Source organism: Hippopotamus amphibius, chromosome 1, assembly GCF_030028045.1.
Source record: "Hippopotamus amphibius kiboko isolate mHipAmp2 chromosome 1, mHipAmp2.hap2, whole genome shotgun sequence".
Lineage (NCBI taxonomy): Eukaryota > Metazoa > Chordata > Mammalia > Artiodactyla > Hippopotamidae > Hippopotamus > Hippopotamus amphibius.
In genome coordinates this window covers 148,734,394-148,759,104 of record NC_080186.1, presented here as the reverse complement: position 1 = coordinate 148,759,104, position 24,711 = coordinate 148,734,394, and the positions used below count along the sequence as shown (strand labels likewise).

The 24,711-nt window shown below is 38.1% G+C and overlaps 1 protein-coding gene across 4 annotated transcripts in view; it reads right to left on the bottom strand.

The window, feature by feature from the left end:
- Nucleotides 1-24,703, bottom strand: part of FAM114A2 (family with sequence similarity 114 member A2) — a 39,108-nt gene extending 14,405 nt beyond the window's left edge. Inside the window, exons 1-11 of one of the 4 annotated variants that reach the window (XM_057730343.1) lie at nt 24,655-24,703; nt 20,585-20,829; nt 20,116-20,215; nt 19,625-19,717; nt 16,334-16,425; nt 15,052-15,186; nt 14,399-14,557; nt 13,670-13,793; nt 9,652-9,782; nt 1,816-1,938; nt 1,181-1,320 (exon numbers count right to left, since the gene is read on the bottom strand). In XM_057730343.1, coding sequence (XP_057586326.1) covers nt 1,181-1,320; nt 1,816-1,938; nt 9,652-9,782; nt 13,670-13,793; nt 14,399-14,557; nt 15,052-15,186; nt 16,334-16,425; nt 19,625-19,717; nt 20,116-20,215; nt 20,585-20,815 — 1,328 coding nt within the window. In that variant the 5' untranslated portion in view covers nt 20,816-20,829; nt 24,655-24,703. Of the gene's footprint in view, nt 1-1,180; nt 1,321-1,815; nt 1,939-9,651; nt 9,783-13,669; nt 13,794-14,398; nt 14,558-15,051; nt 15,187-16,333; nt 16,426-19,624; nt 19,718-20,115; nt 20,216-20,584; nt 20,830-24,410; nt 24,561-24,654 lie in introns of those variants that run through there. The other 3 variants (XM_057730373.1, XM_057730364.1, XM_057730354.1) reach the window with 3 other exon arrangements.
- Between the last annotated feature and the right edge of the window lie 8 nt (nt 24,704-24,711).

Here is a 24,711-nt window from a genome sequence, read left to right as displayed (position 1 = left end):
GGATTGTGAATCCCTCATTCTAAAGATATTTAAGACAAAACTAGGCCCCTTCTTATGGGATGTTGTAGAGGAGCAGTGAAATTGTAGGTGAAGAAGAGGCCCACAGAACACCAAGGGTCCCTTCCAATCCTAACACACTAGACACTCTCACTCATGTTTTTTTCTCCAATGCAAATTCTCATTATTTAATTAGGAGATTTATTTAGAAAACAGTAGGGTTTTTTTTTCTCCTGTGCCTACCTACATTCTATCATTTTTGAAATTTTTGTTCAAAATCAGCAATATAGTGAAAAAAAAAAGGTTTGAAACTTAGGTTTAAATCCTAGTCTGGTCATAATTTACTTAACTTCTCTTATGTCTGTATTTCCTCATTTTTAAAGCTGGACTGATCACTTACCTTGAGGGTTGTTTTAGAGATTAGAAATGATACATGTAAATCCCTTAGCATGGTACCTGGCATATAATTAGCACTCAATAACTAACAAATGTTATTAAGAACTGAGGTTCTTAGAACTACTTTCTGTTTTCACGTATGCAAAATTTCTATTTCTATTAAGGTCAATAATCTGAAAAGAAATTCCAGAGTATGAGTTGGTTAATAAAAAAGGGCAGAGTTATAAAGTAGATTTATGGCTCAATGAAAATAAACAACACCCTTGGCTACTTATTAACTAAAACCCAAATGAACAAACCTCTAAGATGTGAATGTGCAATGTGAATAGAATCTTATCGAGAGAAAAGTTTCTAAAACTTTGGCAAGAAACTGAGAAACTCTTTCAGGGACTTCCCTGGTGGCACAGTGGTTAAGAATCCACCTGCCAATGCAGGGGACATAGGTTCAAGCCCTGGTCCAGGAAGATCCCACATGCTGCAAAGCAACTAAGCTCCTGCACCACAACTACTGAGCCTGCACTCTAGGGCCCGTGAGCCACAACTACTGAGCCCATAGGCCGCAACTATTGAAGCCCATGCACCTATGCCCAAGCTCTGCAACAAGAGAAGCCATCAATGAGAAGCCTGCGCACCACAGCAAAGAGTAGCCCCCACTCGCCACAACTAAGGAAAGCCCTCGCACAGCAACAAAGATCCAACACAGCCATAAATTAATTATTATTTTAAAAATTAAAAAAAAACTCTTTCAGCAAATTGCATCATTTAGAAGGATACTCATTACACTTACTGGGAAAGGGTTCTGCTCCTTTCTATGGCTGTTACTTCCTGCTTCCTGCCATGCAGAACCAGAGCGGCTGTTTTGTGAAACAGTTCAATTGAGCAGGCAGTCAATTCCGCTAGGCTCCGGATTGCAAATGCATGGATATCCTGGATGGAAAAACAAAGCAAAGAATAACAAAATGAGCACTGGTTTTTTTATACAAGAGGAAATGACACCACCCTACTTCTCCCATGTTGAAGTATTCAATTATTTTGAAAGCAACAGAGACTAACAGCTGCCCTTCAATAAACCTCCTCTTCTTCCACAGTAGTTATATAATTTCACAACTGGGCTCACAGCTGTAAAAATAGAGGCTCCCCTGAAGTCACATGTGACCATGTCACTAAGTGTTAGCCAAAAGAGTTGACTAAAAAGTGTCATGTGGCAGCTTCTGGGACCCTTCTCATGATGCCACATGCATGCACCCTTTGTCTCTTTTTCTTCACTCCTTGCATCCTACAGTCTGGAACTAAGATTGCTGGATCACAAGGTAGAAATTATGGATAGCAGTACAACAAAACAGAAGGTGCTTAGGTCCCTAATTGTGATACTCACACCTCAAATTGAAAAAAAATAAAAAAAGCCTTAGTTGTTTTCATTACCTCTATTGAATTGTTATTGATTTGCTCCATTTTTTCTGCTTCCAATTGTTTTTGTCCTTCTTCCTTTTCTTCTAATTGTTTAGCCAGAGATGTCCTAATCCATTCATAGGCTGTATGTCTTGCCTATATAACAGAAAGATTATAGTCAGCCCTCCATATATACAGGTTCCACAATCTTCAGATTCAACCAACCACAGATTAAAAATGTTAGTATTTACATTGTATTTACAACTATTTGTACAGCATTTACACTATATTAGGTATTATAAGTAATCAAGAGATGATTTAACATATTCCAGAGGATATACATATGCAAATACCACACCATTTTATATCAGGGACTTGCGCATCTCTCAATTTTGGTATCAACAGGGGGCCCTGGAACAAGGTTACCTCTGAGGATATCAAGGGATGACTATATAGTCCATTGGCAACTCAATTCAGCTCACCAAGATTACAGTGCACGCGCCAGGAACATTTTAGCATCATGGAAGACAGTGCTCTTGTTCTTACCCAAACATACCATCCAGCTCTTCAGTACTTAACTTCTAGATCTCTATACAACATTTAGCATCTGTGACCACTCATTCCCTCTCGAACCCTCTAATTCTTTTTAAAAGGATTTTTTTAAACTGAGGTGTACCTTACATACAGTAAAGTGCACAAATCTTCAGAGCATGACAGGTTACATGTGTATATGCCTATGTAATTGTGACCCAGATCAGGATACAGAACATTCCCATCACTCTAGAAAGTCCCCCATACCCCTTCCTAGTTAATACTGCTCAAACCGAATAGCAGCCTTGGCTCTCTACTTATCTCACCCTACTCCATCCCCTCTCCATCAATCCTATTTCAGTAATTTTAACTATTGCCTACCTGCTGCTGACTCCTGAATCCTTATTTCCAGCACTAACTTCTCCTGAAAGCAACATATTCCAGCTCTGTGCTGGACACACATATCAGGACACCCTATAGGAACCTGTCTCACATACATGTACAGAATTTAAATTCATCACCTTTCTCTCCCTACCCCTAAATTTTTCATCCTCTGTTATTCCCTTGAGCTTTAGAAGACCCACCAGCCATCCAAGCCAAAATACACAAGCCACCCTAGATTCTTCCTTTCCAATCAAGAAGATGGTCTCATTTTACCCTATGTATTTCTCCAATTTGCCCCTCCTCTTCCTCTCTATTACCACACTTGAGTTCAAATCTACTTTATGGCAACATATGACTGGTCTCCTTGCTTCTGATATGGCTCACCTTAAATCCGTCTTCCATAACGGTACCAGTGATCTGCCTAAGCCCATAGTTGATCACTCCACTTTTCTTCAATGGCTCCCCGTCAAATAGATCATGCTCTTTGACATGATCTAAAAAGTGCCCATGACCTACTTCTCCAACTTCATCTCTTACCACTTCCCACTTTATGGCCTGATAATAATGACCTATCATGTACCTGCTCTTTGTTCCCTTAGGCCAGAGTATCTTTCCAATTTTTTTTTCCTAAATCAAGGCAACTCAATTTTCTTTTAATCCTCCACCCAAACATTGTTTGCTCCAAGTAACTTTCAAAGGCATCCCAGGAGACTGGGCACCTCAACAACCCTTTTCTGTACTCCACAGTCCCCTAAGTACCCCTTCAACTTAATACTTACCAAAATACACTGAAATTAACTATGTGTCTATCTCCTAAATAAACTACATTATTATGTGACAGTGGTAGTATCTTATTCGGATTACTGCACCCAGATTTTCTCTATAGTGTAGAGAGAAATTTACTGTTTTTTACCTAGCCAGCAAGTATATCGCCTTTCTTTTGGTACTAAGTTCCAGATTTTTCTCAGTCCATGTGGTTTGGGTGGGGTTACTTTCATCCTCTGACTTCAAGGGCTGGCAAATGATTCAGGTTTAGCTACTAGGAAATTAATCCCCCTGCCTATACAGGGGGATTAACTCATGGATGGAAAAGTCACCCAAGCCAGGTCAATGGGCATGAGCCTCAGGACATCTCATAAAATTACTGGGAAAGGGAAGTCCTCTTTCTGTTGGAGCTACTCAACTGGAAAAAGTCTCCTGAAGTTGCCAGTGGTCATCTTACCATCATGTAGAAAAGCATCCCTAAGAATGAACAGAAGAGAGCAGAGTCAAGAGATGGAGAGGGGGCAAGTTCCTGGGAGGAGAGTCATGCCTGAAACCGTGCTGCCCCTTAGTTTTCTAGTTTCTTGAGCTAATAAATGTGCCTTTTCTTAAGCCAGTCTGACTTGACTTCCTGTCACTTGCAACTGAGAAGAGTCCTGGTTTCTAAGGAAATGTTTACTGTCATTAAATGAAGTCACCCACATGAGTAACTTTATATAGACAGAACATGTTCAGAGCTGTAACCAGGCAATAGGAATTCAGAGATCTCGAGAGTCATTCCAACTGAAAACTGAGATAATCACGGGCTTTATTTATTACAGACATAGTATTGGGGCTGAGTCTTTAAGGATCAATAAGTGGGGCTACACGCAAAAGCACAACATGAATGAGCTAGAGCAGAACCTATGTATCCAGACATTCACTTCAAGGTTCTTTCCCCTGTAACACAGGGCTTCCCACAAAGTCCCTGAATAATCTGACTCTGATCTATAACCTTCCTACTACTTATGCATTAACCTCCCAAGTTAAAAAAAAGAATTAATTGTATAAATGATTGGAAGCAAGAAAACACAAACTGCACTGAGAAAACTGAGAGATAACTGCCAAAACCAGATAATAGGATACATTTATTAATTTATTCATTCGTTATAAATATGTATCACACACTGTCCTAGGTGTTGGGAATACAGTGGTGACTAATACAAACTATGGCCCTGATCTTCTTTACTTTACTACCAAAGGACAATTAACAAGCAAACAAATAAATGCATGAAGAAAATAAAATGGAGTGATGCAGAGTGTCAACTGAGTGAGTAGAAAACAGATTCAGTTTGGGTGGGCAGGAAGTCTCTGAGAGCGATATCTGAGTTGAAATCTGAAATTTAAGAGGTGTCAGCCATGTAAAATATTTAGACAATGAGAGATATAAGCAGAGGGAAATCTGGTATATTCAAGAAACAGAACAAAGGCCAATATGGGAGACACATGAGAAAGATGAGGTTGGAGCAGTGAGATTTATATAGAAGAGAATAGTGAGAGATGAGGCTGTTAAGAATAGCTAACAGTTGATTAACAGTCTAAACACATGTGAGATTCTCTACAATTTCTTTGAAGAGATAAAATGAGAGAAAAAAACACACATTGATTTATGTGAGATGGAAAAAAGAAAGAAAAATGGAAAGAGATAAGGCCACATAAAACAAAAAGAAATCTGATACTATAAATTTAACATACTTAGAGATAATTTAGTAGGCATAAAACATATTCAAAATAACCTCTTTAGTAATAAATACTTTAAGTGAAGTTATTATAATCTATTGTGCCAACTCAATGTAATTTATCATCCCTTTCAAAAAATACCAAAGCTAGCCACCCTCCACACCCAGAATTCAGTCTGGAAACGTCTCACTGATGAGATCTAGAGACTTAGGAATTAAAAGGCATGTTTGAGCTTAGCTTCTCCAACAACTTATTTTTTTTCCAGCTAAAAAAAATGAGGCCTGCAGAAGGAATGGGATTTGCCCACATCACATGTGAGGGTCAGAATAAGAATCAGAACAGTGTTCTCAGATTTTTGTTTCATTGCTTTTCCCCTGCATCATACATACTGTCATATAAATTCTTGGAAATAATCAGGCCCCGTTCTTTAATCATTCTACACCTTAAGTCTCAGCACCCAAAATATAAATAATATGAAGATTGCTTTCAGAGAATGACTAGGACTACCAGATAGATAAGGGGTTACTTTTAAAAAATAATTTATTTATTATTATTATCTATTTCAGCAGAGAAACTATGTCTCTTTCATTACTGTTTTCCCTGGCACCTAGCAAAATAAAGGTTTATTGTATATAATGTTATTGAACATCGAAATGTATAACACACTGAGCTAGCTTCTTTAGGAACATAAACAGTGAGCACTTACTAAGGTCCAGGTACTTTTAAGAGCTCTGTGTGTATTAACACATTAAATCCTCACAGGAACCCTACATTATCCCTACCTCACAGATAGAGAAGCTGAGGCACAGAGAGATTAAGCAACTTGCTTAAGACCACACAAAAAGTAAATGATGGCAGAGCTGGGATTTTAAGAATGGATAAAGCACCAATCCAGCCTTGAAGAAATTTAAGTTTTAGGATGGAAGCTAAGATATACACATTTAAAAACAAACAAAACCAATGATAATTTTATGAAAATACATTTGCACACAGTTAAGTGAATAAGGTGTTAAGGAATACATATATCAATAGTACGTTAACTTTTACATAAGGAGATAAGAAAATATATCTGCTTATCTTTAAAGTATATCTGCTGGGACTTCCCTGGTAGCACAGTGGTTAAGAATCCGCCTGCCGCTGGGGGGAGGGGTAGGAAACTGGGCATAGGTCCAAATAATAATAAAACAATACTTATTTTAAAAAAAAAAAAGAATCCACCTGCCAGTGCAGGGGGCACAGGTTCGATCCCTGCTCCAGGAAGATCCCACATGCCACAGAGCACCTAAGCCCGTGTGCCACAACTACTGAGTCTGCTCTCTATAGCTTGCGTGCCGCAACTACTAAGCCCATGAGCTGCAACTACTGAAGCCCGAGCGCTTAGAGCTCATGCTCCAAAAAAGAGAAGCCACCACATTTAGAAACCCACGCACCAAAATAAAGAGCAGCCCTCGCTCACCGCAGCTAGAGACAGCCCACACACAGCAATGAAGATCCAACACAGACTAAATAAATAAATAAAATAATCTTTAAAAAAATAAAATATATCTGCCTATCTAAAAAAGAAACACAGGAAGGATATGCTAGAAAACAAGAAAGTTTAATACCTAAAAGGAGAGGGGAGATTGGAGTGGATGGGAATTGAGAGGAAGTGACACTCCTGAGTATAATTTTTGTACAGTTTTGGCTTTTGAAAACACGTTAATACTCTATACATTCAAAGATGAAATTAAATTAACATGGGGAGACCGTAAATAAATCATAAATTTGTTTTGTAGGTTTGTTTTATAGTATTATGGGCAAAGCAATGCAAACATTTCAGAGGCATTACAGGATTGAGGAAATTAGGAAATGCAGTAATGCTGTTGGGAGACAGAGTTCTTACTACGAAAGAAAAGTACAAATGTATAATGGGGAGAGGCAAGGAAGAACCTGTAAGAATGGACTGAAACTGGACTTACCAGTATGAACTCATGATCTCTAAAATATGTATGTGAGCATATATATGTATACACACACACACAAATTACACATATAGGTGCATGTCTGTGTACCTGAATACATTTCCTAGGCCAACAGGGCCTAGAAGCAAAGACAACCCAAGCAATGAGCACACCTAGCATCCAGGTTTTGGCCTGTAATATCAAAAAGGAACCATGGCTCCTTGAAGAAAAGGTTGATTCTGGGGAGAAATATGCAAGGTATAAGATCTTGTTATGCCAGAAAATAAGGAAATACTCAGAAAATAACGGGGGTGTGTCACACAGGAATCAGCTTGAAGGACAATTTGAACACTAAAATAATTAAGGACAGTAATGAATTACAAACCAATGGGGAAAAAATAGAAACCCATGAGACCATACCAATAACAAACAGATAATAAAGAGATAAGGGAAAAGGGAGAGCTCTTAACTCTAAGTAGAATGCCAAGAGCCAACTGGTAAATATGGAGCATGTACTGGGGTTGAAACAAATCATCATTTTGTAACCATCACAGTAAAGACTGGTGCAACAAGAAGCAAGAATAGTTGCTAAATCTAGGATGCTAAGTTATGAGGAGTTGGATATTTGTATGGTCTTAAAATGTCTCCCCATCATTAGAAGCACAGGAACAAAATCATAACTATACAGTGAGAAATCAGACAACGCATCACCAATAAGGGGAAGATGGACATCATGTGCCTCTAGATATGATACTTTGTACAGGATACAACATCACTTATGAGATCTTTTGGCTGAGAATGCATAACCTGACTTTAATCATGAGAAAACATCAGACAACCCTTAATGAGGAATACTCTACTTTTATAAAGAGGGAAGTGGCTTATATTTCTCAAAATGTCAAAATCATAAAAGACAAAGAAAGGCCAAGGAACTATTCTAGATTAAAAGAGACTACAACAAACAAACAAAAACACAAAACAAAACAAATACAGATTAAAAGAGACAAAGTACATGACAACTAAATACAATTCACGATCATGTACTGGGTCCAACATTAGAGGAAAAAAATTGGATATAAAGGACATTATCAGGTCAGTTGACAAAACTGGAATGTGGACAACAGATTAAATAAAGTATCAATGTTAAGTTTACTGCAGTTGATAATGAGTGAGGTTACGGAAGGGAATATCCATATTCTCACAAGATACATACTGAAGTATTTAGGAGTACAGGGCTATAATGCTTATCATTTATTCTCGAAAAAGAGTCCCAGGGACTTCCCTGGCGGTCCACTGTTGAGGCGGGATGGGTTCTATCCCTGGTTGGGGAATTAAAGACCCTATATGCCACACAATATGGCTATAGGGGGCGCCACCGGAGTCCCAATAATAGTAATAACTTGGTTGGGGGGGGAGGTGGAAAGGAAAGGATAGGAAGAGGGAAAGAGAGAACACATTTGTTTGCAAGCACAAATGATGAAGCAAATGAAGTAAAATGTTAACAGCAGGTGCACCTGCATAAAAGCTATATGAATGTTGTTTGTACTATACTTGCAACTTTTTTCTAAGTTTGATATTACTTCCAAAACAAAAAACACTATGATACGAGCTAGAAAATGCTGTAGCTAAGGTGCTACAGACGATGCGGGAGGCGAGGTGCTGAGACAAACTTCTGAAAAGCTTTCTTGGAGAATGCAGCATTTTTAGTGGGCATGGGAGAGCTGGATAACTTCCCTCAAGCATCATATTCCTTACCCTGGGGTACGGCAAGAGGTGACTCAGATAACTATACAATGGCTATCAGCTCTCCCTGGCCAGGAAGCAATGTGTGCCTGCTGCTAACTGATCCTAAGGTGTTTCTCAAGATTAGGAGAAGAGGGTGAAGAGGCAGCAAGCAGCCCAAGACCCAGAGAACAGTGCCCCAAGAGCTGGCACTGGCATATAAGCTAGGCGGGTACAACTCTGGAAACAGTCTCCCCGGCCCACTCTGAGCTTTGACTGAAGTCCCTCCATGCTCCAGATGTGCAAAGACAGCTCAGGCATCACCACTAAAGACCAAGGCCCAGGCCATGGAGTCTCTCATTTCCACGAGCTAAATGGTCATTATCTGAGTTACTGGAAACCTCCAGCTACCTAAAGGCAAGCACCACATCCCATCATCTCCGAACCACTCAGAGCCCTGAGAACAGTGAGACCTCAATAGAGAACTAGCCCATCGGTATCATGATGGGTGGTAAGTGCTGCCAACTTTAAATGACCAACACTATGGCCTAATTTAAGCTTTCAGACAAGCAAAGCATTCCAAATGAAAGCAGGTGAGGATGGCAGATATACTGGGGGGCTGGGGGTAAGGGGGTGCAGTTTGAGTTTAGCATGCTAACCTGCAAGGCCTAGAGGCAGACAGGAGGTATGGAACTCAGAACCTCACCTTGGTTTTGGTGACATCCTTGCCAGGAATTTACAACCTTACATTATTTATCCACTAAATATATATATGTAAAAAATTAGAAATCACCAAGAAGGAAAAACTTACCCTGGCAAGTTTCTCTGGTTTGGAGGAGACATGCAGCTGGGAAAATAGCTCTGTTATCTCTTTGGTAAAGTCTTCATCCCCTAGAAAAACAAGTCCCATGTAAAACACCGCAGAAAGACTGGTGAGGATCACTGAAGGGTGAAAGAAGAGGAATGATAGTGGCAGCAGTAGTAGTAATAACAGCAGAAGCAAATTATATGTGCAAGGTGCTTTATTGCTTACAGAATCCCTCTATGTATATTTTTTTTTTTTTTTTTTTTTTTTTTTTGGCACACGGGCTTAGTTGCTCCGTGGCATGTGGGATCTTCCTGGAGCAGGGATCGAACCCGTGTCCTCTGCATTGGCAGGCGGATTCTCAACCACTGCGCCACCTAGGAAGCCCCCCTCTATGTATATTTTATTGATGAATTCTTATTACCCCATTTTACAGATGAACAAACTAGGGCCTGACAAGGTTAATTTATATCCCCCAAATCTCATAGCAAATTAGGAGGCAAACCTTGGCCTTCCCACCCCCAGTCCATAGCCTGTGCTCTTTGTATTACATCCTAGAAGTATGAATGGAGAACTGATGAAGGCAGAGTACTAAGTGGGTACTACACACTTGCTTCCAAAGAAATGGAATTTAAGTTGGGACGTAAAAAACAAATACAAGTTAGCCAGGAGAATGGAAGGGCTTCAGGCAGAGAAAACAAGTACAAAGATCCAGAGGTGAAAGAAAGCACGGCAAGAAGTTTAATATGGTTGGGAGCGTCCTAATGGAAGAAAGAGAAGAGGAGTAGAATGAAGCTAGGAAAGTAAGCAGGATCCAGGTAATCAAGGGCATTATAAACCATGGTGAAGAATTCAAACTTTTTATTAAGAAATGAGGAGCTACTAAATAGTTTTAAACAGAGACAGGTCAGTCCAATTAAAATTTTAGAAAGATCACTTTAGCTCCTGGGTGGGAACGTAATGAAAAGGGAAACATGAAAGGAGGCAGGAAGCCTGAGGCAATAATCCAGGATCCAGATAAGAATAATGGTAGATAATAAGAAAGTAAGAGAAAAAAGGATTCTACAATGTTGGAAGGATGGTAAGGAAGTTGGAATAAGCTTGAAGAGTGATGATGTGGAACATGGAATACTTAACACCCGAGAAACATGCAAGCCAATAGGTGAGTCAAGATCAAAAACAATTAGCACATCCAAACAAATGACAAGAAATGGCTCTTTTCCTCTCTATTCATTTAAATCCTATCCAATCTCCTCTTTGAAGCCCAGTCCAAGTTTTCTTTGTACCTAAGACTATAGAGAGAATGCTTGTAGACAGAAATCTCTTAGCACTTACAATCTATATGAGTATTTCTTAGTCACCAGTTCATAGTTACCAGGGCAAATTATTACTGCTTCATACCTGCTTTCTCCCCAAAACCTTTAGAAAAAAAAAAAATCTGTCTCGGTTCTTCTCTCTCCATCTGCTATCCTTTTGTCCTCTCTTGGCATTCAAGGCAGAGAATTCAAATGGTTTAGTGACCTCAGATATAACATAGCTTGGGAAAAGCTGATCTCACTAAATGATACAACTGTGACCTATATAACTCATCTAAACAACTCCTAATCACATCCTACTAAAATCTGACTCTTAGGAGGGCATTTTGTTTTCCCAGCTAAGCTCTAAATTATTTGGGATCAAGGGATGGATCTGAATCCAAGTGGGATACAAGCACCTCAACAAGTTCACAAAAAAGTAGAGTGCAGGAGGAAAAAAATGAAACTTTCACTTATAGTCATTTATCTCATTCTTCAAAAAGTTATTTTTTAGGATATACTTTAGAATGTAAATAATATATTATTATGGTAGTACATGTGCATAATTTATATACATTCAAATATACACATATTGGGTCTAAGTGCTCAAAAAACTTTTACTGCTAAGGGCTGATCAAAAAATGTTTGCATTGCAACATGTATGGACCTAGAGGGTATTATGCTGAGTGAAATAAGTCCAACAGAGAAAGACAAAAACTATGTTATTAAGACTTCCCTGGCGGCACAGTGGTTAAGAATCTGCCTGACAATGCAGGGGACACAGGTTCGATCCCTGGTCCTGGAAGATCCCACATGGTGTGAAGCAACTAAGCCCATGTGCCACAACTACTGAGCCAGCCTGCTGCAACAAGCCCGAGCACCTAGAGCCCATACTCCGCAACAAGAGAAGCCACCACAATGAGAAGCCCCGGCTTACTGCAACTAGAGAAAATGCACACACAGCAACAAAGACCCAATGCAGCCAATAAATAAATTTATTTCCTTAAAAAAACTGTGATATCACTTATATGTGGAATCTAAAAAATAAAACAAATTAATATTTTAAAAAATAAGGTAAAATAAAATACAGGGGGAAAAAGTAGAGATCCTTGTCATGTACTCTCCACAGACTTGAGCATAAAAAGTAGTTGTTGCATTAGAATAATGTATGTAAGGATAGAAGGACAACAGGGTCCTGGCACCTCAAGCAGGAAGTTTCCTACAAAAGTGAAGGGATCAGGTATATAAGATAGAGGGGCAAGGGCTAAGGATGATGAACCAGAACTAGGTTCTGTGGTTTTCTCTCCCCTCTGCTATCACCACTTTAAAAAAAAAAAAAAAAAAACTTCACTGAGATGTAATTAAATACCAAGGTCAGTGTTGCATTCTCAACCAAAATCACCAGGGAGTGCTACTGGGAAGGGTGGCATGCAGCACTCCAGTGCTATCTCTGCAGAATCCTGATCTTGGGCAAACAGGTAGGGAATAAAAATATTATAGACACAAATCCATCTGTTTAGAAATCCCCTTGGAGTCCTCTGAATGGTATTTAAAGATCAGGATTTCTGATTACTACGCAAAACCAGATGTTGACTAAACTAAATAAATATTGTTAATGGCACTATGTACAAATCACCTAAATTAAGTTCATAAATAACTGAGGATTGTCACATGAGGGCTTGGTTAGGAACAATGGAGCAACTTAAGCAAATCAAAATTATTTTATGGGTTTCCTGCTAAGTGAGACTTGAAAATGCAGATCTTTATTTACTTATACCATCCTAATAATGAAAATAATAGCCACCATGTGTTGAGTATATACTATGAGCCACACATTAAACATAATATTTCATTTATTCCTTATAACAAACTGAGAGGAATTAGCCATCTCTACTTATAGTTGAGGAAACAGAAACTCAGGGTTAAGTAATGTCACAAATTTGCATGGCTTAATAAATGGCAGATCTTGATTTAGAACCCAGGTCTAACTCCAAAACCCATTCTTTTATCTATCATGCTTATTGCCTTCTCAATACCTCAAGACAGCTTTAAAAACTCTTATTCAAGGACGATTTCATATCAGGACTCTTTACATAGAGTAAAATGTCATTTAGCAAGATATTATATAACCACACAATTGGTTAAGAAGATGTGGTATATATACACAAGGAAATACTACTCAGCCATAAAAAGAACGAAATATTGCCATTTGCACCAACATGGATAGACCTAGAGATTATCATACTAAGTGAAGTAAGTCAGAGAGACAAACACAAATACTGTATGATACCACTTTTATGTGGAATCTTAAAAAAAAAAGTACAAATGAATCTATATACACAACAGAAACAGACTCACAGACACAGAAAACAAACTTAGGGTTCCCAAAGGGGAAAGGGAAGTGAGGGACAAATTAGAAGTATGGAATTAACAAATACAAACTACTATACATAAAATAGATAAGCAACAATGATTTACTGTATAGCACAGGGAATTACGCTTAATATCTTGTAATAACCTATAATGGAAAACAATCTGAAAACTATACACATATCATTGAATCACTTTGCTATACACCTAAAACTAACACAATACTGTGAATCAACTATAATTTTTTTTAAAAAGAGTAAAATCAAGCTAATATAATTGGAGAGATTTATTTCAAGGACAATACACTGCATACAAACACACTACATCCCTCCCACTCAGATGCTGGACTTCCATATTACCTGTCTTCTCTTCCTCCTCTTCCTCGCAGAACTCTGCTAGGGAAAATGCTTCTTTGAGTTGCTCCAATTCAAGTTTTAGAGTCTCTAATTCTTCTCCACTTAGAGAATTAAGAATAGACTTCACCTGAATTGACATAAAATAATAAGTGGGAGTATGAGAGAAAAATGAAAACATTTTCAAATGGAGAAGAGGCTATGCGTCATATTAAAATTAAAATTATGAGTTCACAAGCTCTTCCTTACGAACTTTAACACAAGAGGCTGACCATCACAGAAAGGAAGGGAGAATTTGTACTTCCAAAAATAAGTCAGAAATGTCTGGAAATTATTAGTGCTTAGCAACAGCTTGGAAATTAGGAGGAAATAAAATAGTCTTGAATCAATTAAAAACTAAGAGGTAACTATCCAAATCGGCATCTTAAGGCAAAGAAACATACAAAAAGAAAAAAAAGAACAAGATGAAGGAAAAATAATAGATGTGCTACTAAGACCTTTTTGTTAATCTGTCCATTTTTGTTTAAATTTGAGAAAAAACACTTGACTCATTCTATTTCTAGCAATTAGTTCAAACATTAGTTTTTTTTGTTTGTTTTGGTATAATATTTTCAGAGAGTCTCAAGCCTCTACCTGACACACATTTCATATTCCAACTGCACAAAAGGAAAAGAGACTATGCAGTACGCTTTTGCTTAAAGACTACTCCAGTTGAAATTTTTGGTTCGGAATTACCTTTACTTCACTTTCTCGTGAGAGCATCTCCAGAGCTTCTAGATGTGAAAGGCCTTGAAATTCATCAAAGAGTAGCCCATAATGAGTTTTCTTTTCCGTTTCCATGGTAACTGCATTGGCAGTCCATAGCTCTTCTTTCTCCTTCACCTCTCGTAAAACCTGAAAAAGAGATGGAGGCATTACACTGCAACAAGTAACAAGAGCTTAAGGGTGAGTTTTGAAAGTCGAGAGAAGCAAAACTGAGATGGGTAACAATACCCTTTCATTCTTGGAATTGTGATTCAAATCGGATAGGCTCAGGAGCTGCAGGGGAAATGTGATCACATAATTTGCTCCTAGACAGGGTAAATAACACCCCAGGAGCCAGGTATTTCTCTGAAAGTGGTTCTACCATTAATCTAATAACAGCCCTGAAAGGGCTCGGCATCGTACACTGCACTAACAAGAGGCTCCTGCAGAAAGGAAAGAGGAGGGGAAAAAAAGGAACTGGGCATCTTTCTAAGCATTAGAGCTATGCATCCCCTCACCAAAAAAAAAAAAAAAAAATCACTGAAAAGCCCTCAAAAGGAAACAGTAACAAGGTCCCAAGTTACCACAGGCAAAAATACAGATACAATAGAAACAGGAAGTAAACAGACAAATGCAAACAGTACCTGAGACAGTGTAGAAGTCCGGTTCATCAGACCCTTGGTTCTTTTAAATCCAGGATCCCCTTCTGCTATTACATCCATTGTCTTTTTCCCAATGAATTCTAAGGCATCCAAACCCCCACTGATAACACTCTTTCCCTAAGAAACACATGCAACCTCATTACAATAATATTGAAAAAAGACACCCACATGTTTTGATTACATAAAATAGTGGCTAATAATACCAAAAACTGCCAAGAACATGGAGCAACTAAAACAATAATACAGTGCCTGTGGGAATGTAAAGTAATATATCCACTTTGGAAAACTATTTTTAGCATCTACTATAGCTGAACACAATAATATCCTATGACCCAGCAACTCCACGCATGGTTAAAACCTGTGTAGAGGTCCATCAAAAGACATACAAGAACACTCACAGCAGTACGAAAAAGCTAAAAGCTGGAAACTACCCCATACTCACCAACTCTGGAATGAATAAATGTTACACAGTCACTCAATGGAATACAACAAAGAAAATGGAATATATCAAACTATACCATGGATAAATTATACAAGCATAATAATGAGTGAAAGAAACCAGATACAGTAGAGTACATTCTGTATGATTCCATTTATATAGCAGGTAAAATTAATCTATGATGGTAGAAGACAGGATTGTGGTTATATTAGAAGGCAAGAGGGGGAGGCACAGAAAACTGAGAAATGGCACAGGGGAGACATCTGATACACCACCATGCTGTTTCTTAGTCTGAATGTGTTCACATCATGAAAATTAAAACTGAACACTTATGATTTCACTTCCCTGTATACAGATTATACTTCAATAAAAAGTTAACATTAAAAAGTACTAGCTATCTATCTTCATGTAGTAAAGATATTAAGCTTCCTATACAATCCTTTCAAAAATGTTTCTAATCGTCTATAGTTTTATATAAGTATTTATCATAAACATCTCATTTTCCCTTCACCTAAAAGATGTAATCATGAGAAAAATATTTTTGTAAAAAAGAGGTTTTTCTAGGACCACCAAACTAAGAATTCTTAGTCCATAAAATATTATGTACACTGCCTCTCTATTACTCTTCATCTCCTGCTCCCTCGTTTACCTCTTTTAACTTTTCAAGTAGCTCTCTCTCTACCCCAAGATCAAAGTGAATAATCTTCAGCAATTTGAACTCTTCTAAGAGTAATCAGTCCCCATGACTTTTCAAGGAAAAGAAAAAGAAACAAAAACACATTATAATCATGGAAGGAAGCAGGCCACCTTGCAATTTTTACTCACTGTGCTCTGAACAGCAGAAGAGATGGTTGAGAATACCCCAAGTGGCCCACTCACTGCAGAGAAGTTTTCATTCTCTTTGGCATCTGTCTCCCCTATAGGAGGGAAGGGATGTGTAAATATGAAGAGACAGTCCATAAATAGTTTTGCTTTATTAGCATCTATATGAATTTTTAAAACTTAGACCTTACTTCCAACACACAAGGCCTTAGCACTTTTTGTTTTATTATTTTAAACCATTTGCCTATTTTAAAATAAAAGCTAGGACTTCCCTGGTGGCACAGTGGTTAAGAATTCACCTGATGTAGGGAACAAACATATGGACACCAAGTGGGGAAAGTGGGGAGGATTGGGGGGGATGAATTGGGAGATTGGGATTGTCATATATACATTACTAATAAAAAAAACAAATTGTACACTCTAAATATATACAGTTTATTGTATGTTAACTGTATCTCAATAAAAGTTCTTAAAAAAAAAAAAAGAATCCACCTGATAATGCAGGGGACATGGGTTCGATCCCTGGTCCAGGAAGATCCCACATGCCATGGAGCAACTAAGCCCATGCATCACAACTACTAAACCTGTGCTCTAGAGCCCACAAGCCACAACTACTGAGCCCACATGCCACAACTACTGAAGCCCATGCACCTAGAGCCCGTGCTCTGCTACAAGAGAAGCCACCACAATGAGAAGCCAGCGCAACACAACGAAGACCCAATGCAGCCAATAAAAAGATAAATAAATAAATTAAAAAAAAAAAAAAAGCTAAGGCAACTTTTTTTCATTTTCACTTCAAAAACAAAATCTAGTCTTTTGAACAATCTACTGATATATATAACAGACTGTATACTACTATATACTATGTGATTCCATTTATATCATCTCTGCACAAGGTAAAACCACAGGGTCAGAAAACAGATCAGTGGTTGCCAACAGCTAAGAATAAGTGGAAGGGAGTGACTACAAAGGGACATGAGGGGAATTTTTTTTTTGGGGGGGGGGGCACAGGGAAGAAAATATTCTGGTGTCTTGATTGTCTACACAGATATAGGAAACATTCTGTATCTGTATAATTACAATGGCCTGTGACTAAACAGTGTAAACAGGACTGTATGTTTGTCAAAATATGTAAAACTATATACAGTTGGCCTCCTATTCTACGGATGTCAAACCCGTGGATACTCATTTTATATAAAGAACTTGAGCATCTGAGGATTTTGGTATCCATGGGGGGCTCCTGGGACCAATCCCCCATGGATAACACGGGATGATTGTACCTAAAAAAAAGAGTGAACTTTATGTAAATTATAACTCAATAAATCTGATTTTTTAAAAAATCCAGTCTATTTTAAACTTTATCCTGGAAAATGATGCTTCTAAATAGGATTCTGACATACATTACAAAGATTTTTTTAAAATCTGTTCTATTTTATTAACACAAATCTCTTATAGGAGGTCAACAAATAATCTATTGTAAGGAAGACTTCTGTTTCCAACTATGATGGATTATCTGGTGTCAGACTTGTCCTTCTACCATAGCATCTAGAAAACTGGACAAAATATAAAAAACAATTATCTCCAGATATTGGACAACAGACTGTACTGGACTATGGTTCAGGAGAGAAAAGAAACAAATGACCAGAACTCTATGATTGGTTTGCTTTCCAGACCACAGTACAGGAAAGGGAAACCCAAGCAGAGCCTGGCAGTCTTACTAAGAGGAAGAGACAGAGACTAGAGTTCAGGAAAGCTGAAGCACCTGGAATTTGTAGGTCAGAGTACAAGCATACCTGATTTTATTGCACTTTACCTTATCGCACTCTGCAGATATTGCAATTTAAAAAAAATAAAAAAACTGAAGGTTTGTGCAACCCTCCATTGTCAGATAATGGTTAGTATTTTTCAGCAATGAAGTATTTTTTAATTAAGGTATGTACATTGTGTTTTTCTTGACATAATGCTATTGCACACTTAATAGGCTACAATATAGTATAAACTTTCATATGTGCTGGAAAACAAAAAAAAAAAAATTGTGAGACTCACTTTATTGCAATATTCACTTTATTGCAGTGGTCTGAAACTAAACCCAGAATATCTCCAAGGTCTGCCTGTACTGAAGAGGAGGGAGCTACAGAGGTAAAGAGTTCCAGCTATATACACTGGAGTGCCCTTGAGTCTTTGGCTGAATACTAAGCTGCTCCTGCATTGGAAGACTCCACAATACTGGGCAAAGAACTACCATGCAGCCATAAAATAAACAACGCCCAAAGCTCATGCTAGGCGGAGAGACATTTGACTTCCAACCAATCAAGTAGAGAGACCTAGTTAAACACATGAAAATTAGGCAGAGACCTCAGAAGGGTCTATTAGTAGTTGAGCTTAGTAGTAGAGGCTTAGTAGTTGAGCTAGTTTAACTAGCATTTAACAATAAAGGCTACTCTAAATTCACCCTTAAGTTTAAAATCAAGACTTAAAAAGATGAATCTTAGCTACAAAAACCTTAACTGCCGTCTAAACAAAATTCACACGCTTTAAAAGACAACAAAAACCACTCAACAATGTAACATTTCTATGTTCAGCATCCAATCAAAGAAATGAAAAATGTTATCTATAACCAAAAAAAAAATTGGTCAATAGAAAGAGATTCAAATGACAGAGGTAATATCAGCAGACAAGGACACTGAAATATATACATAAGGAGGTGAGCAATGGAAGATTAAAAAAAGAAACAAATGGAATTTCTAGAGTTGAAAAATATAATATCTAAAATTTAGAAGTCACTGAATGGATTTAACAGCATTAGACACAGCAGAGGAAAAGATCAGTAAACCTGAAGCCACAACAAAAACTATCCAAACTGAAGCACAAAGAAAAAAGGCTTAAAAAAATGAACCAAACCTTAGCATCTATGGGAGAACACCAAAACTAACACGTTGGAATATTTTTTCATGCCATCATAGATTCAAATTCAGCTAACTCTTACTGGGCTCTTAATTGTGCCAAGCACAAAGCTAGGCAATTTTTACATTCTACATTCATGGCTTTGTTTATTTAATGTTTATAACAGTCCTCTGCAATATAAAATATCATCACATTTCATAAACAAGAAAAGTAGAGACATCTGAGTGGCTAAAGGACACACATCTCTGTCAGCCAGATTCCAAATCCCCTTTCTCACCAGTCCCATGATACCCTGAATATCAGACACTCAATAAACATCTTCTGAAAAAATTAGCTTAACTATTCCATTTTAATCTACAATTCTAGGCCTTAAAGTTTCCATATACTGACCTGCTGCATACTGGACTTCAGTTGAAATTCCACTGGGACTAGGGATTCCAAGCGAAGTCTCTGCCTTCTCAATGACATTTGAAATACCTTGTCCTAATGAGAAAAATAACATTTTTATATTTGAATTTCTTTGCTACTAGTCACTGAAACTGAAGAAGCCAAAAATTAAACCTGCAGATTTTAAAATTCGTTACAACCATAAAACATGTTATTTTGACCATATATAACTAATCTTTCAGAGTGTATCCTTATATAAAAAAAAAAAGATTCATTATCACCAAAGAATAGTTTTATATTAACAATTCTTAAATGTCAACCTTCTAATGAAAAAGTTACAAACTCTAGCGGCAGTTTAAATCAGCCCCATCGTTACTAATGCATCCTCAAACTATAAAGCCTTTGACTAATCATGAAAGAAGAATGATTAATAGTCATTTTTAACACAGATCTGTAGCAAAATACACACAAAAATTAATGACTGATGACCTTACCTACTGTGACTACTGTAGCTGAGGCTGAGGAGAGCAAGGACTTGCCCCAACTGCCCCAATAGCCCCATGCGGTCTGGGGTACATCTTTGGAAACAGTCTCCTATTTTTCCCAGTAGCCAGAAAAACAAAAGGCAAAGGAAAATGGAAAAATTAGAAGAAAATAAGAATGTATATACAAGCTAATTATTAGCCAAAAGTATGACTGAACAAATACATATTGTTTGGCTCAAGAAGTATATTGCTTGACTGACAGATATGTTACCTGTATGTAAGCATCACATAGCAAAGGCAACTACTCATAAAGGCATTTATAAAACTGAGAAAATTGTTTTATGGTTATAAAGAAATATGTACAATCCCAATTTGGTATTGATTCCATATTCCTTTTACCCCTAATATTTTTTAATCTCAATGTTTTAATAGATACCCCTAATATTTTTTAATCTTAATGTTTTAATAGATACTCTACTTTGCCTGCAGCCTGTGATGCCTGAACAGGAAGAACTTCTGAAGTCTCAAGGTCACTGGAAGGTCTGGACTCTGGTCTCTTCCGAGTAGAAGCTACAGGTTCTGATTTACTCTCTGACTTGGCACTTTTGTCAACTGACTCAAAATTCTTGGCTGGCTCAGAGTTCTCATCTTCAAGGATGGGGGTTGCTTCAGTTATCCCTGCAGTCTCAATATCATCTTTATTCGACATGATTAGGTCATTGCCTGGTAAAATAAAAGCACCCCACCACGAAAAAATTTACTATATAGGCTTTTTTTTGGGTACAAGTTACTTGTTTAAACTTTTTGAGATTACCATTGAGTTACACGCAGATATAAGAAATAATACAGAGAGATCTAATATACCCTTTACCCAGTTTCCCCCAAGGTAACAATTTGAATAACTATAGCATACCACAACCAGGATACTGATAGATACAATCTCCCAACCTTATTCAGATTTCACCAGTTTTACATGCACTCATCTGTGCGCGTATACTTAGTTCTATGAAATTTTATCACACACACAGATTCATGTAACCATTACCAGTCAAGATACAGAATAATTCAATTACAAGGATCCCTTGTATTGTCTATTTTTAGCCACGTCCCACCCTCCTCCTAACCCACAGCAACCAATGAAAGTCTCTATCTCCATAATTTTATCATTTCAAGATGTTATATAAATGCAATCATACAGTATGTAACCTATTGAGATTGACTTTTTTCACTCAGCATAAATCCCCCAAGATTCATCCAAGTTGCTATATCACTAGTCTCTCCCTTTTAATTGCTTAGTAGTGTTCCTCGGTATGGATGTATCTCAGTTGTTTCACCATTTACCTGTTGAAGGATGTCTAGGCTGTTTCCAGTTTAGGGCTATTACAAATAAAATGGCTATGAACATTTATATATAGGTTTTTATGGGAATATAAGCTTTCATTTCCCTGGAATAAAGGACCAGAGTACAATTGATAGTATTTGTATAATTTTATAAGAAGCTACCATACTCTTTTCCAAAGTAGCTGTACTATTCTACATTCCCACCAGCAATGAGTACTCAAGTTTCTCTTCATTCTCATCAGCATTTGGCAGTCTTATTTTTTATTTGAACCATTCTGATATAGGTGTGCTATGACAGCTTAATATGGCTTTAAGCTTTAAGTTGCATTTCTCTAATAACTAATGATATTGAACATCTTTTTCATGTGCTTATTTGCCATCTGATATCCTCTTCAGTGAAACAGTCTATCTTTTGTTCATTTTCTAATTGGATTTTTTTTAATGTTAAGTTTTGAGAGCTCTTCTTAGATTCTAGATTCAAGTCCTTTGTCAGATATGTGGTTTGTTAATATTTTATCCCAGTTTGTACTTTATCTTTTCATCCTCTTCATGGTTTTTCACAGAGCAAAAGTTTTTAATTTCAACGAGGTCCAATTTATCAACTTTACCTTTTATTGACATTTTTAAAAAATCTTACTACTCATTAATCATTCCTACCTCAATTTTTCACAGAGAAGATTATGAACTTTAAGCTGTCAGAATAAGACTGACATCAGACCAGCTTTTGAACAGCAATGTTAACCAATTCAACTTCTTCAACCAATTCAACAGCTCTTTGACAATTTAAAACCAAGATATTATTGATGTTTCTACAAAGAGGAGATACTGGTTTCCAGGATAACCAAGTATTACCAGGGAAGAAATAAATGTATCTCACACATACATACATACACACACCCAGACCATGGTATATATAAGCACATATTTTGTACCAATGTGAGTCAAAAATTATCTGCACTCCAGTTTTATTAAAACTTCTGTTGCCCGCACTGTCTTATCAGTGCTTTCCGTTCAAGGCTACTGTCTCCCCAGTCACTGCTGTGCAGGTGTGAATGTGTTACATCAGTTCATTTGTAACTCATGGATGCCCCACTTGTGATTTGCACAAAAGAAGAGCAGCATGCAGTGATTTGTTTTTTGTGGTCTGAGGGTGTGCACGTCCGCACACTTCTGCCCACACTGTCGATACTCTGCAAAAACTTCATTTTGAGGTGTTAAAGCATCCTCCCTGTAGTCCTGATCTTGCGCCATTGGACTTTCACCTGTTTGGTCCCCTGAAAGCAGCCCTATGAGGACAAAGATTCACTTCTGATAAAGAAGTGAAGACAGCAGTGCATTCGTGGCTCGCAGCTCAGTGTAAGACATTTTTTAATAAGGGAATACGAAAGCTTGTTGACAGATGGACAAAGTGTATTGAAAAGCAAGGATATTATGTCAAAAAATAATGTATTTGTCTTTTGCAAAAGTCAATGAAGATAAATTCTACAGCCAGAGTGTGAATAATTTTTGACTTACCTTCATATACAAACCACAGAATTAGACCTGATCCATCAATGCCAGCAAAACATTTCTAACATACTAAACTAGACAGACAAACTAACCACGAAGGCAGCCTGGAAGTTGCACTATAATTGAGATACACACAAAATGTTAAAAGAACAGAGAGCAACGAAAAGTATGCTAGGATCAGGAAATAACATTCATGAACTTTTAAATACCTGAAAAAAGCATAGATAGTGATCACAAGCTGGGGTTTTGAGTCCCAAATCCAGCCTACAGACTTTTTTGTTTGGCCTGCACAGTGCTTAAACTTTTTTCTATACTAACTGGTAACATGTAAAAATCTGACTTCAAATACAAATAGAAATTTCCAACTTCCCTTGTAAAATTGAAAGATCTGGCAACACTGGGCCCACATTTGACTTGGTAATAACTAGCTGATGCCAAATATTTGCTGAGATCTTTTAGAAAGGGTAGAGTAGTGCTCTCTAGTTCCCCATAAACTCCACCTAAATCCACTTGATTCACTGATGTTACCTGATTAGGCCCTGTAGGCATCTGAACTTGCAATACCTGCCTTAAAGGGCACTTAAGATTTTGACAGACGAAGATGCCAATGAGAGAATTTAAGGCTGTGGAAACAACATATGGGAAATTTCAAAGGTCGGAGGTGTGACAGCATAGAATACAGACAGATACTAGGAGTAGCTAATATGGCAAGGAGAATGATGGGGAGGCATAAGGATAGAACAGTAGATTTATATAACGTCATGGATCCTAACCCGTATGGTATATGATATACATACATTTCCAAAACACACAGAAAAAAACAATCTATATACAACTGTCCATAGACATAAAAACCAACTTTGAAACACTCACTCATTTACTTGCAATTTTTTTTGACTACCTATTGTAAGCCAAGTTCTGCAGATTGAGAACTCATTTAAGACAATTTCTGCCCTACTTAATGCCAGGGGCCTAATAGGAAAAGCTACACAGCTCTTGAGCAAAGTTCCATCAGTGTTTCGTGTAGCTGAAACACTGATGGAATGAACTATCTTTTTGCTCTCCTTATGCTCTCTCCAAGCTACAACACACAGTAACATGTATGTAACATACACATTCTATAGTTTATGTGATATAATGTAATATAACGGGCTCTGGAGTTAGGCTGACACTCTTCCAATTCTGCACTTGAGTGATTGTGGGAAGTTAGTTCACCTATCTGCGTCTCTGTTTCCTCATCTGTAAATGGGGCGAGTAACACCTACTAGCCAGGGTTCCTAGAAATACGGACTGACCCGGTGGGTGTGAGGGGTTCGGGGCAGAGCCCGGTACATCACCCCTCACGGGTAACAGCTGCTGTTAGTAGGTGGTGGTGGTCTGGGCATTAGCATCTTTACCAACGAAACGACTTGTCTCGAGACGGACAAAATCCGCTCTCCCCTCTTGCTAATTACCAGCACAGGCGCCAAAGGGGCGTTCTGGTGGAAACCTGCGCCCCTAAGCTCTCCAACGCTGACAGCGACGAGAATTCCTCACACAAGAGAAGCGCTTCCACAGCCTCGGCGTCCAAAGCGAAGCGCACGCCGCCCAGCCCCAGGCCGCTTCCTCCCCTTCCGCGGCGACCCCGAGACCACCAGCACCCCAACCCGGCCCGCCTCCTCCAGGGAAGCCCCGCAACCTGCCCGCCGTCACCCTCACCGCCTCCACAGCCGCCGAGAAGCCTCTCCTACTGCCCCGGAAGTCCTCCTTCAGGGC